This window comes from Macrobrachium rosenbergii, chromosome 28 (assembly GCF_040412425.1).
Source record: "Macrobrachium rosenbergii isolate ZJJX-2024 chromosome 28, ASM4041242v1, whole genome shotgun sequence".
Classification (NCBI taxonomy): domain Eukaryota; kingdom Metazoa; phylum Arthropoda; class Malacostraca; order Decapoda; family Palaemonidae; genus Macrobrachium; species Macrobrachium rosenbergii.
Window position 1 is genome coordinate 35,422,501 of NC_089768.1, and position 15,000 is coordinate 35,437,500.

General features: G+C 36.1%; 1 protein-coding gene across 2 annotated transcripts in view; it reads right to left on the reverse strand.

Annotated features, from left to right (window-relative positions):
- Nucleotides 1-15,000, reverse strand: part of LOC136854242 (netrin receptor UNC5B-like) — a 602,045-nt gene that overhangs the window by 24,254 nt on the left and 562,791 nt on the right. The window contains exons 6-7 of one of the 2 annotated variants that reach the window (XM_067130599.1): nt 8,885-9,052; nt 6,419-6,454 (exon numbers count right to left, since the gene is read on the reverse strand). In XM_067130599.1, the coding sequence (XP_066986700.1) occupies nt 6,419-6,454; nt 8,885-9,052 (204 nt within the window). The remainder of the gene's footprint in view (nt 1-6,418; nt 6,455-8,884; nt 9,053-15,000) is intronic. The other variant, XM_067130597.1, reaches the window with a different exon arrangement.

The window sequence follows — 15,000 nt, forward strand, 5'->3', positions numbered from 1 at the left end:
ACACACACACACACACACACACACATATATATATATATATATATATATATATATATATATATATATATATATATATATATATATATATATATATATATATATATATATATATACAGTATATGTGTGTGTGTATGCGTGTATGTGTTTGTACGTACGTCATTCTTATGAAACAAGTCCTACAGTTTCAATAAAGAACGGGTCCTCAACATAATAAATAAATGAAGTATTACAATCTTAACATCTCAACATAGCACTGAGGACCCCCTTTATAAATAAACGCAGCTCTAGAAACGAGACAACGCAGCGCAAATGTCATGACAACGCATAGCTAAATAGCCCTATACTCCTTCCGAAACGGGAGAGAGAAAGAGGTCCTTGGCGCACCCAAACCGCCGCCGTCGCCCCCTGCCGTTCGAGGGCCCAGCCCGAAGAATATAAATGAATGCGGGGTTGGAGGATTAAGGCCTATTAATTCATTACGTCCGGGACTCGGCCTGAATTTATACGACCATTTACCTCTTGAAAGGTAGATGAAAATGCATAATAAGCAGCAACAACTGAGGCCGGTCACACACTGAACATCCGTCTCCCAGCTCGCAATGGGGGCTTTCCCAAATAAGAAATTAACCGTCCCATCTCATTATGGAGTGGGGGAGTTGGTAGGGAGGTGGGGAGGGGGAATGGTAGAGAACGGGTCCTTATCCCCCCGCCCCCATCCGAAAGGTACACCTTTTTCCAAGGAATCAATCATCGTCAGTGAAATAGGCAGTAGAGTCAGTCACGCCAATGACGCATTTTGAACTTTGTAGCGATTCTCAGAAAATTAATTCTACGGTAAACGATTGCAATGGCTAACGATTATTCTTTTCCATTCCAAGGTAAGAATAGTCAGATTGACTTCGCTAACTTTTAGGTGATTGTTCTGTTATTTATAACTTTGGCTCTTAGCCATTCTCAGGCTACCAGGGAGAATAGACGTTAAATACCAATGCGTAGTTTTGACACTTAGTTTTTTATATTTTAAAAATGACAAAGACTACAAAATATAGAACTCAGTACTGTCGGAGTTCACATTCTCCTTCCCTGTTTATATTTTGTAAAATGGTTTCTGACCGTCCAGTATAGTTTATCAAGTCATTTCTTCCAATTTCATATTCTGTCTACATTTCAAAATTAACATTTTCACCAACGTTATCTATCCTGTAACGCAAGAGAAATAAAAATCTCTAACCCGTATCATGGGACTATTGCTCTGGAAAGTATCTATCAAACTTTCGACTCCAAATATTCGAAACCTCAGGTAAAACAAACAATAACCCATTGCCGCCTTAAGAGGTTTCTATCTCCTGCCATCACCTGTCATCAATAGACGTACCACCAGCCAAGTTGGGTTAAGTAGATGTCTACCTGTCCATCAAGACATTGGGAAATAATTAATGGCTTTCTCTCTTCCCTACTAAGACTTCGAGAGAGTTTTTTTTTTGTCTCTACTATTCCTTCTTTTCCTTCTTCTTGTTTTTTTTCTGGCCTGAGCTAGAATAGGGTGCGAGGTTGCCAGTTCCATTAGTGATTGTTCTTAAAAATCGTTCTCGGTGAGTATTTGTCTCTTATGCAAGTTATTGTCTCTTCTTCTTATTCCTCTTAATATTATTATTATTATTATTATTATTATTATTATTATTATTATTATTATTATTATTATTATTATTATTATTATGCTATGGGGTCGGTTGCCCAAACAAGCCTTCTCCAATTATTCCTATCGAAAGCATCTTTTCCTTCCGTCAAACCCTCTTTGTCTAAATCCCCCTTATCTTGAATATCTCATTTAACTCTCTCTTATATAACACTTAAAATAAAGGGTACTCTTTCAACTGCCCACTACAGAAAACTTTCTTTAGCTTCATGAATACATGTCTACATTGCATACATCGGCTACAGTAAAGGATACCTACTGAAGGGTACTTTTAAACATCTAAACAATAATACCACTACAGAAATTAGGGCTAAAAAGTAGCAACTGCTTTTTCAATAAGGATAAGAGAGAGAGGTTTAAGCCAAGCCTACACAGTTATAAAAGCTTACTCTAAAAATGTACACATTAATTTATTCCTATGTATATGCTATGTATATGCAAGTGAGAATGACTTACATTTAAACGTGTTACGTATGAGGTGCTGTAGTTTACAAACTTACTCTAAATATTTACACATTTACTCCTTTATATGCAAGTGAGAATGACTTACATTTAAACGTGTTACGTATGAGGTGCTGTAGTTTACAAACTTACTCTAAATATTTACACATTTACTCCTTTATATGCAAGTGAGAATGACTTACATTTAAACGTGTTATGAGAGTGGTAATATAATTTACAATTTTACTCTAAAAACTGACAGATTTACTTCTATATATGTAAGTGAGAATGATTTACATTCAAATGTGTTATGTATGAGGTAATATACATAATTTACTCTAAAAATTTACACATTTATTTCTATATATGCAAGCGAGAATGACTTACATTTAAACGTTTCATGATAGAGGTAATATAATTTATAATTTTACTCTAAAAATATACAGATTTTTTCCCCATATATGCAAGTGAAAATGATTTACATTTAAGCGTGTCATGTGCGAGGTGATAAAATTTACAATTTTACTCAAAAATTTTATTCCTATATATTTATTATATATATATATATATATATATATATATATATATATATATATATATATATATATATATATATATATATATATATATATATATGCAAAAGAGAATTACTTACACTTAAACGTGTCCTGCGAGATATTATAATTTACAATTTTACTCTAAACATGTACACATTTATTCCTATATATATGCAAGTAAAAATGACTTACATTTAAACGCGTTACGTGAGAGGTTATATAATATAAAATTTTACTCTAAAAATTTACACATTTATTTCTATATATGTATGTGAAAATGAATTACATTTAAACGAGTTATGTCAGAGGTAATATAATTTACATATTTACTCTAAACATTTACACATTTATCTCTATATGTGCAAGTTTTACACATTTATCTCTATATATGGAAGCGAGAATGATTTACATTTACTCTAAAATATTTACACATTTATCTCTACATATGGAAGCGAGAATGTTTTACATTTACTCTAAAATACTTAGATTTATCTCTACGTATGGAAGCGAGAATGATTTAGATTTACTCTAAAATACTTACAGATTTATCTCTACATATGGAAGCAAGAATGATTTACATTTACTCTAAAATATTTACACATTTATCTCTATATAGGGAAGCGAGAATGATTTACATTTACTCTAAAATACTTACAGATTTATCTCTACATATGGAAGCGAGAATGATTTACATTTACTCTAAAATACTTACACATTTATCTCTATATATGGAAGCGAGAATGATTTCCATTTAAAACTTGTTGTGCGCGAGAAAAATGTTTTAATGGTGGAAATGATTCCACCCGTCAAAATGCAATTCAAGAGTGAAAAAGGATTTCAGTGCTTAAAACGTTTCTGTTGAGGGAAAACGTTTTCAGAAAACGTTTTCGGAAAACGTTTTCGTTGTGGGTAAGTTTTGTGTGCTTTAAGCGGTGTGGCACAATCCGTCAAGAGGATGTGTTTAGGGGGGTGGGGGGAATAACAACAATCTATTAAGCAATTAACAAATAAATGAATACATAAATGAATGAAAAAATAAAGATAAATAAAGAAATTAACTAATTAATAAGAAATAAATAAACAAATACAGAAATAAACAAGTAAATAAATGAATAAAATAACTAAATTGAATAACTGCTTAATACATATATGAATAAAAATCAATAAAAAATCAACAAATAAATTAATTAATAAATAGATAAATTAAAGACAAATAATATAAATTAATTCATTAATCAACTGAAATATATATAAATAAATAAATAAATAATAAATAAATCTCGCCTAGGATTACAGCTCAACTCGTCATATTCTTTCATCAGAGTAATCCAAGAATAATAACTAGCTGGTGCTAATGACATAATCAGGATTAAGCCGCTATTTTGGAAAACAAAATAGGGGATTTAGTGGTACGTTTTAGTGCATTTTTTCCCCTGTGACAACTTTAAACGAAAGATTTAATGTGCTTGAATGTCCTTCATACTCTCTCTCTCTCTCTCTCTCTCTCTCTCTCTCTCTCTCTCTCTCTCTCTCTCTCTCTCTCTCTCAAAAAAAAAAAAAAAAAAAAAAAACATGGAATCATAAACACAGGCATTGCAGTATTAAATGGATTAAAAATTTGTATTACGGGGAAACATGTATAAAAAGAATTTAATGCATTAGGTGTAATGAGCGTATTTTTAAAAACTGGATTGTGGGGAAACGTGTAAAAGAAAAAAATTAAATCTACTGGGCGTGGGAGATTAAACGCAAGGTGCGCACATCTAAACTGGAGTTTAAAAGGTACAGATAAACAAACCTGACAATCAAGCGTGATAGCAAAAGGGTTTGATATAGAAATCACAACGACTACGTCATCTAAATTACAAAAATTAGTGGGCATAATCAACCAAGTAAACGTATAATAGTTGATAATGGAAATAGTGAACAGCGAGTGAGGATAAGAAATAACGTGAGAAGCAATGGTCAAATAGGTGGAATACAAGTGCAATTGGCATTATAATGTCACTGTCTACGATTGAAAAGTACATAAAAAATCAAGCGCATCCACGGAGGGGAAGGGAGATCGGAGGGGGGAAAGAGGGGGAGGGGAGGGGAAGGGGGGGAGGGGGTTGTTTGGACGAATGAAATATGGAAAAGAATACTACTACTTGAACATCGACGAGGCGCTGCTCAGTCATCCGAACGTAAGACCCCCCCCCCTTTACTTTTTCGAACACCGCAATTGGTCTACAGATCATGGGTCAAGTGTCAATGGCTCAGGGTCTAATACGTTCGGTTTTCTGAGCAATGTCTAGTGCTACAGCAAAGAGTTACAGAAGACATTAGGGGCTAGTATTAATTCCTGAATTCATCTATAATTAATTTAATCTGGAAATATCTTGGTAGTTTCAATTCAGTGGGCTGTATGTAATATCTTCAGGGAAAGGCTTTGTTGAATAATCTTCAGGTATGATTTCTAATAAAGGGAGAATTAAATTAGTTTTCTTTGCCTCTGCTTAAAATTATCATAAGGAGTTTGAGATGCCAATACTAAATCTTATTACAATAAACCCAATCTGATTTCCTAATTCCCCCTTCCTATTCTCCCCTTTGCACAAATATTTTCACTTTATACTGAAAACAAGAATCTGACTGTGGCTCATTCAGGCCTCAATAACGCTATTTGGTAAGTTATGAGTCAATGATATATCAAGACATTTATTTCAAGTTTATCAACATTTTTCATTTTGCAATGCATTTTAACCATATCCACAGAATGCACATAAGCTCTCAAGTGAATTTTATGATAATGCCGCAGAGGCCATCTTCTAGCACCGGAGAAAAAACCTCAAAGTGTTTCTGAAATGACTGAGGCATCACAAAGATGATTTTGTGTTGTTTTTACACATTATTTTTGGGAAAACGTTGCTTATTTTCACTCACTACTTTTGGAAAATGTGACTTATTTTTACTTATTATTTTTGGACAGTGTTACTTCTTTTTATTTATTTTTTTGAAAATGTTACTTATTTTGCTCATTACTTTTGGAAAATGTTATTTATTTTTACTTATTATTTTTGGAAAATTTTGCTTGTTTTTACTCACTACTTTTGGAAAATGTTATTTATTTTTACTTAATATTTTTTGAAAATTGAGCTTGTTTTTACTCACTACTTTTGGAAAATGTTACTTATTTTTACTTATTATTTTTGGACAGTGCTACTTCTTTTTATTTAGTATTTTTGGAAAATGTTACTTATTTTTACATATTGTTTTTGGAAAATTTTGCTTATTTTTTATTTACTATTTTTGGAAAATGTTACATGTTTTTACTCATTACTTTTGGAAAATGTCACATATTTTTACTTATTATTTTTGGAACATGTTACTTAATTTTGAATATTGTTTTTTGGAATGTATGTTATTTGTTATTAATTACAATTTTTGAAAAATTTGACTTATTATTTTCAAAATATAGCTTATTATTGGAAAATGTTGCTTATTTTTCCTTATTAATTTTGGAAAATGTTACTTATTTTTACTTAGTACTTCAGGAAAATGTTCTTGTTCATACCACCCTAATGCCTTCTTCATTCCACATTTATCAGGCGGGGAATAATAGTGAAAAAGGGGAGGATAATAAAAAGAGAGAGAGAGAGAAGTAGGTTTAAGAGGAATTTTTTGAGGGAAAGGAGGAGGGGAGGGGAGGAGGGGAGTGGAGGGTGAGGGGAGGGGGACTCACCCGCTTGGCATGGTTCCTCCGGACATTCACTTCCTGCTGGGGGGGACACAGACGAAGGGGTGGTTAGTATTAGACTAATTTAGGGGGGTGAGGGGGAAGAGAAGTAGTAGCACTAGTAGTAGTAGTAGTAGTAGTAGTAGTAGTAGGAAAAAAAAAAACACTAGCACAAAACAGCTTCTTTAACAGACCTTCCGAGAATCTCGTCAAAGTAATGAAACGTAGTTCATCTACTGGAAAAAGGCGGGGGGGGGGACTATTTCACTCTTTGAGGGGGAGGGGAGGGGGAAGAGATTTGTCTCATGGAGAGAGAGACAACACCACATGAGACATTACAAAAAAAAAAAATTAAAAAGTAAACTGAGGTTATTCAATGCATCAGCCATTAATTGCTAAGAGACTAGCTAGCTTCGTTAGACAAAATGAGTGTGCCTAGTAGCGTTAGTCAAGATGACAATATTAAGTTTCTAGTTTTTCTAATTTCTTGCTGCAGCATCAATTATATCACCAGACGTAATCACAAAAAAAATGAGATTCTAATGAGATTCTAATGCTTTAGTTCTAAATCTGATACAAAAAAACATTTCACCACAGTTCACACCACCACAAAAAAGATCCATAAATTTTGTGGAAAAAAATTACATTTAAAAAAAATGACAGTACACTAATTAAGGCTAATTACTACACTACCACTGTGCTAAAGATATATCTATGTAATCCATTATACACGGAATACTAATAGACAAAACAATTACTGTTTTGTTTTAATTTTTTTTTTTTACTTCCTTCCCTACTTTCTGACACTGAACATGATCAGATCAATGATATAAATTGTAATTTCTGTTCGTATTCAATTGCTAATCCTCCACAACGTGTAATGCAATGACTGACACGCTTAGGTAATATTTCACTAACAGTCAAAATGTATTAGCAATGAATTGAGAGTGACATTACGACAAAACTGACCTCCAATGAAAATAACTTCACATTTCAATTAGGCGTCACCTCAGTTCCACAGTAACATTTTCAATAATAAACCTCAATTATAAACCTCAGTGACAAACCTCAATTATAAACCTCAGTGACAAACCTCCATTATAAACCTCCACTAAGGGAACGAAATAAATCTTTCTGACGACTCGAGTCAGGCAAAGACATCTCAAATACGTTTCCTCGAAATAAATCTGGAGACGGAGTGAGGAAAAAAAAAAAATCCTTCTATTTACATTGTCTAATGATTTTTGGTTCCCTTAACTTCCTAAATTCACTGACCCTAGAGACAGAAATTGGCGTCGCAAAACAATGGAACTTGAAGGAAACTAATCAAGAAGTTTTGTGGGGACGGGGAGAGAGAGAGAGAGAGAGAGAGAGAGAGAGAGAGAGAGAGAGAGAGAGAGAGAGAGAATGTCCTGAGTAAATATTCGTCGAGTGCCTCATGGCTACTGGAGGTTCAAGTAGCTGCCTTTTACTTCAGAGGAAAATCTAGTAAAAGAAAAATACTTTTAGCTTGTGATTGGCTGAATTTTGAATAGGGAATTATTTACACACAAACACACACACACACACACACATATATATTATATACACACGTATGTATGTATATGTATATATACATATATATATATATATATATATATATATATATATATATATATATATATATATATATATATATATATATATATATATATATATATATATATATATATATTATATATATACTTCACGTGTATATTTGCCTTACTGAACATTAATCAAAAGCATTATATTTTACTAAGGGAAAGAGAATCCGAATATTGACTAAAGCAATGTTTACGAAGTTCCTAATTTTGCGATGCCAAATTCGTCTGTATGTATAGATACGTTATGATGAAAACCTACAGAACACGGTCCTAAGAAATCGCAAATACAGTAAATTTCTCAACATTTTACAGAAATGCTCAAAGCACTCACCTAACTAACAGCAAAAAAAAAAAGTAGAGCACTAATTAAAATTACTAGGTTGAATAAAAAACATCAGCATTTCTGTCAAAAAATTATTGAGGTCAGCTAACTTGGTCCTGTTCCAAAAAACAGATCTTACTACAAAAAAAAAAAATCAACATTTCTGTCAAAAAATGATTGAGGTCAGCTAACTTGGCCCTGTTCCAAAAAACAGATCCTACTAAAAAAAAATTCAGCATTTCTGTCAAAAAATGACTCAGGTCAGCTAACTTGGTCCTATTCCAAAAATCAGACCCTACTACAAATAAAATCATCATTTCTGTCAAAAAATGACTCAGGTCAGCTAACTTGGTGCTGTTCCAAAAATCAGATCCAACTACAAATAAAACCTGCATTTCTGCCAAAAATTGACTGAGGTCGGGTAAACTGGCCCTATTGCCAAAAATGGAAAATCTTACTGAAAAAACTGAAAACGAAAAAATCTAATTTGAAAGAAGCAGAATCTCCAGCGAGTTCGGTCAGTACCTGGACACATGTGGGAGCAATCAGCCTTCTGGACTGCGTTCCCCTGGCAGGCAGCTCCTCCGTTCTGGGGCGTGGGAGCCGAGCAAGTTCGAGTCCTTCGCTGGATGCCCCGGCCGCACCTGTTGCTGCAGGATGACCAGGTAGACCACGAAGACCAGGCACCATCGACTGAAAAGAAAAAAAGGCGGGATAAGGTAAGGCCCAGTTGTACGTCAAAAGTTGCTTTAATTTACTTATTTTTAAGGAATTTCGGCTGCCAAACCAACCGCTGTACCACTTACTCCATTCAGCAGTGCGAAGGGGAGTTGGAGAAGTCAGACAGCAAGATACAGGGATCCAGAAAATAATGGAGACGAAGTGCAAGGATCTAAAAGAGGAAGAGGTTGGACAGCAAGACTGAAGAAAGGAAGCAGGAATGGAAGCAATGTAAAAGGCTCAACAGTGGACACAGCAAAGGGCAGAAGGTACGCTTCAGACACCCTTCAGTAACGCCTACAGTGCACTGCACGTGAAGTGCACTGATGTTTCTTAAGGCCTACGGGGAAAAGTTGCATGGATAAAATTTCACATTTACATTTGGCAGCACGGCAGCTTTCATACTATCATCCGCTCAATCGTGGATGAGCCCCATAAGCACAAAACCTAAACACAAGAAGGTTCACACGCCTACATGGAGAGCTCATACCTCCCCCTTCTTCTATTCTTTCCACATGACCATGCCATATCAAAACACAGAATTGATCCATCCTTCCACCTACGTTCCAACTTTTCATCACTTGTGCTTAGGTCAATATTTCTTACCATTCGGTACCCTCCTGAGCTGCAAACAATCCATGTTAACAAATTCCTTTTGCACTCTCTACTTCCACGTAAACACACAAACACATGCACACATTATTTATATATATATATATATATATATATATATATATATATATATATATATATATATATATATATATATATATAGTGCTTCATAAACACGTACTTTTCAGCTAATGTTCCTGGATTAGGAACGATAACTGCTCTGAGTATATCTCATCCCATTGCTAATTCCTTTTCTAAATATGTTGTGGGATACAAATAAACATGTAAAGTACCCAGAGAGAGAGAGAGAGAGAGAGAGAGAGAGAGAGAGAGAGAGAGAGAGAGAGATAAAATACTTAATTCCATTAAAAATAGTTATCAATACATTTCAGTGTTAAATTCATACATAAATGTTCGTTCCAGGGAAGTGTAAAATCCAAAATGTACTTCTTCGCGATCTTACAGCCAGGAATCCTGACCTCCTCTCCCTCCAGACCAGAAACCCTTGATTGATCCCGCAGCAACGCCTTGACCACACGGACGCCCTTTCAAACGACGACAGGGGGATATCGGCGTTTGCATAATCACCTGACACCGGACTGACACCAACTAGATAGCGGCGAGACAGTCACCCTGCCCCCCTCCGAAACCATCTCACGCGACAAGCGAAGCGCCCCTCGCAGACTCGCTCAATCGCTAAGACCTTATAGATCCGCTGACAAGCCTCGGGACATGTCAAAGACGGCGTCCCAGGTCAGGGAGCTTCGCGAGGCTTTGAAGTGTCACTCGTCAGTCTCTCAAGGAATGCTGTAGCTGCTCGAGGCCCGCAGGACCTTGACGCGATGCTTGGATTCATCGGCGGACAGACGAGAGCAAATGAGGGCGATGGAAAGATGACAAGTAACCCAGTTCTTGCTGCTCTTATCCAAGGCTGGTGCAAACGTAGAAGAAGAAGATGGAGGAGGAGGATGAGGAGGTGGAGGAGAAGAAGAAGAAGAAGAAGAAGAAGAAGAAGAAGAAGAAGAAGGAGAGAGAGAGAGAGAGAGAGAGAGAGAGAGAGAGAGAGAGAGAGAGAGAGAGAGAGAGAGAGAGAGCGAGCGGTTCCAGAAGACGAAGAAGGACAAGGACTGAGAAGAAGAGGTAGAAGGAGAAGAAGGAGATATAGAAAGTAGTTACAGAATAAGAAGAAGAGGAGAAGGCAGAAGAAGAAGAAGAGGTAGGAGAAGACGAAGATACACAAAGCGGTTGCACAAGAAGAAGAAGAAGAAAGGGCAGGAGAAGAAGAAGAGGTAGAAGGAGAAGGAGGAGATATCGAAAGCGGTTACAGAAGAAGAAGAAGAAGAAGAAGAAGAAGAAGAAGAAGAAGAAGAAGTAGGAGAGAGAGAGAGAGAGAGAGAGAGAGAGAGAGAGAGAGAGAGAGAGAGAGAGAGAGAGAGATGAAGACGGAACAGAACATTTTCCACCATAACGCTGTGTTTGCTCTTCGAGAGTTCCCAACATTGCTCCTTAATCCTATCCCCTTCCAAACAGGAGGATTCCTACATCCCCCTACCCTCCTACCCACCTACCCCTCCCCTCAACAAACACACCCAACCCCCTCCCCTCCCCGACACTGCGGCTGCTTCCTCCTGAAGACAATAACCATGTCTCTGTTGATATCCGATTTGCATTGATATTAGCTTCATGAAATGCTTGGTCGAGACCTCCGAGGTCCTTAAGTTGGGGGAGAGAGAGAGAGAGAGAGAGAGAGAGAGAGAGAGAGAGAGAGAGAGAGAGAGAGAGAGAAGGACGCTTTGTATTGAAATTCTAGGGGATCATATGAATTGAAATTCATCTCTATATGGTGTTTATGGTGTTTCCCTTATAATGAAAATCATTCCTCTACCCGGTCTACCGTATGCAGGGGGTCAGCTTGATCACTATCCTCTCTCTCTCTGTCTCTCTCTCTCTCTCCTCTCTCTCTCTCTCTCTCTCTCTCTCTCTCTCTTGTGTATGAGAGTTAATCATTAAATTCCCGTGTTTACGTTAAACGAAATATAACGTCCAATCTTTGATGGTTTTCTTAATTTTTTGATGGGCTTAATATTTTGATATATATATATATATATATATATATATATATATATGTATATATATACATTATATATATATATTATGCATACATATATATAAACATATACATACATATATATGTATGTGTATGTGTGTGTACGCGCGCTCGTGCGCAACATCAGATAGCTTACATCTCAACCCAAACAAACTCCGATCAGAGACAGCTGAAACCCTTTTCCCACACCAGCTTTAAAAACCTTTCTCTCAGGAAAAACCAATCAAAATGTTGAGTTCTGTCAGATTTCTTTTGTTATTCTCTTCAGTAAACAAAAGAAAGTGACTCGGTACTTTTAAAGGGAAGTGGAGTGTCAAGATTTGTAATTACGTCAATGTGAGGGGTCATAGTGAACTGGGCACTTGCACCTAATGCCCTTCATTATTTTTTTTGTTTATGTTTATGAGGTATTTAAAGTCATCGTTACTTCAACAAGTCCCGTTATGAAACTGGCAATTTTGAAGCAAATTGTAAATGATATATTGTCACCTCTCACGCAATGAAATGTAAGTGGCATAAAGGTTAGCAGGATGAGATTATTATTATTATTATTATTATTATTATTATTATTATTATTATTATTATTATTAAAGAATATGGTGTTCATTCGAAAGAAGCAATAGAAGGTAAAGAGAAATAGAGAAAGAGGAGATCAGTTATTAGAAAAACAAATAATTAAATTAATAAATAAAACAAATTTCAATTAATTTATTTCTATACGGTTCTGTTATTTACCCAAAATATTTTCACGTTCTGCTTAAGTTTATGCTTACAAAGTTTCCTACAGGCTTAATGCTTCAAATCCTTACCGGCAATCAAAAGATAAAATTTTTTTTTATAAAGATTCGCCACTAACGTTTTTAAGCTGTCTAGAAAGTTTACTTGCGAAACGGAACTTCGCGAGTGCAGAGTAATTACTGTCAAGGTTTCTTTTGGAGAAATGTTTAAATATACTTTATTTCTAATATTTGGGCAATTGACTGTTATCTGTTGAGAAATCTGCCAGATATCAAAGCATCATAGAAAGAAATAACTGAGGGGATTTACCTAGAAAATTCGTATGTTCTGTCTGAGGTCTTGGTATTAAACATTAGTGAAATATTGCGAATTTTAATTATGGATAATAAGTGATAAGCAATCGTCATATCTTCCAATAATTGGAGCATAATGCCCAGGTTCATATTTCATAATGACGCGAGGAGCATTCTCATCGCGGCAGCATTATGAAATATAAGTTTTCAAATCCCTAGCTCTTCCGCTTTTCACGTACAGTCGACTGAATTAATCACGGACAAATCTCGTCTCCGTATAAATATGCCGGCAGGATTAAAGCAGAATAAAAAGTATATATATCTGTAAACGTAAAAAGGAACAAGTCGTGCAAAATTAGACAGGCCATAATCCGCAGAGATTTATTTCCGCATAGTCAAAAGAGATTTCCACCAGTCCTCTCAAACACACGACCTTAACAAGGGGTGGCTCCCGTAGGAAAATACTCAAAAGATTCCCCTTCTCTCTCTCTCTCTCTCTCTCTCTCTCTCTCTCTCTCTCTCTCTCTCTCTCTCTCTCTCGTTCCGTGCTGCATCTGAATGGCCACAGATTCCTCTTTTTTACTCTCGGGCGATGATGATTTCGGATGATTCATTAGGCTCATCAAGTCTAATACCTCCACTACTACTCCGGCGCTTGATATGAATATGGTAGCCACAAGCTCTTGCGGGGGATTACGAGGGATTACAGAGAATGGGGAGTCAAATCCCCATTTTTTCGTCTCTCTCTCTCTCTCTCTCTCATCCTCTGTCCCTCCCTGTCTCCTCTTCTCTTTTATCCTTCTACGCCATCCTTCAACTGATCCTTTCAAAGCGATTCGCGTCCCCCAACTATACGCCAGACCAGATCTTCTTCCCGCAGTAGGCCAGAGGCTTGGGCTACGTATTGCACTAGCCTGATTCGGGGTTTTGTGGGTCTATTAAGAGGTGATACGGTATTTTCGTATATGTATACAAGATTATTATTATCATTATTATTATTATTAGTATTATTATTCAGAAAACGAACCCTATTCATATAGAACAAGCCCAGAGGGACCACTGACTTGACATTCAAGCTTCCAAAGAATATGGTGTTCATTTGAAAGAGGTAACAGTAGGTTAGAGGCAAAATGCTGGTTGTACCCTCAAGCTAGGAAACTCCGACCCAAGACCATGGAAGGCCACGATACAATGGCTATGGCACAGTCCAAGGTTGGAGAACAAGGTTTGTATTCAGAGTAACCTCCTCTATGAAGGGTTGCCTACCAAGCCACGCACTGGTTTGATTTCGGAGCGTCTTTCTTCTAGAAGAGTCGTCTGCCAAAGGTAGAGTGTCTTTCCTACTTTACTCGTTTAATCTTATTCTTGAAAAAATACCTTGTATTTTCGAGCTCTTAGAAGCCGGTTTTTAAAAATAAATTGAATTCTTTACTGTTCCTTAAAACCCTGTATCTTTATGATCAATATATTATAGTCACTAACTCTCTCTCTCTCTCTCTCTCTCTCTCTCTCTCTCTCTCTCTCTCTCTCTCTCTCTCTCTCTCATCAGAGCCTTCCTTCCGGTCTCATCAAGGAAACCATAGATACACCCCAAATTAAATCCTTTTGAAACAACGATGGATCATATTATCCCACCATTCCATTAGAACCTATTCCCTGAAATCACTGAAAAGGGAAAATGTTCCCCCTTTTTTATGTAATTCATAAAAAGACGCCCTACAAATGGATTTCAATTATTTAATACTTTTTTCTCCCCTTCACACACCCCGCCCCCCTCCCCCGCCCCCGTCGTTTCATCGGTGCTTGGTACGCTGGAAAGACGCCCTTGGGCACGCGGAGTCTTGGGTATGGCAGACTGTTCTGTTGCCTGTTTAGAAAGTAGGTACAGGAGGAAATTTCATTTCAAGTTGAGCCAATACTTTTTCTCTTTGAAAACGTCGTGAGATTCAAAAGAGGAGGCAAAGTCTTGGGTTAGACTGTTCTGTTGCTTTTAAATTTTAGTAATTAGGAAAATGAAGGCAAATTAAGCTTTCAATCACAGGTTTGCAAAATAAAGGCAATTTAAGCTTTCAACAAATTTTAGTACTTAGGAAAATGAAGGCAAATTAAGCTTTCAAATAAATTTTTGAAATTAATCAAAACAAAAGAAAGGAAATTTAGCTTTCAATCAC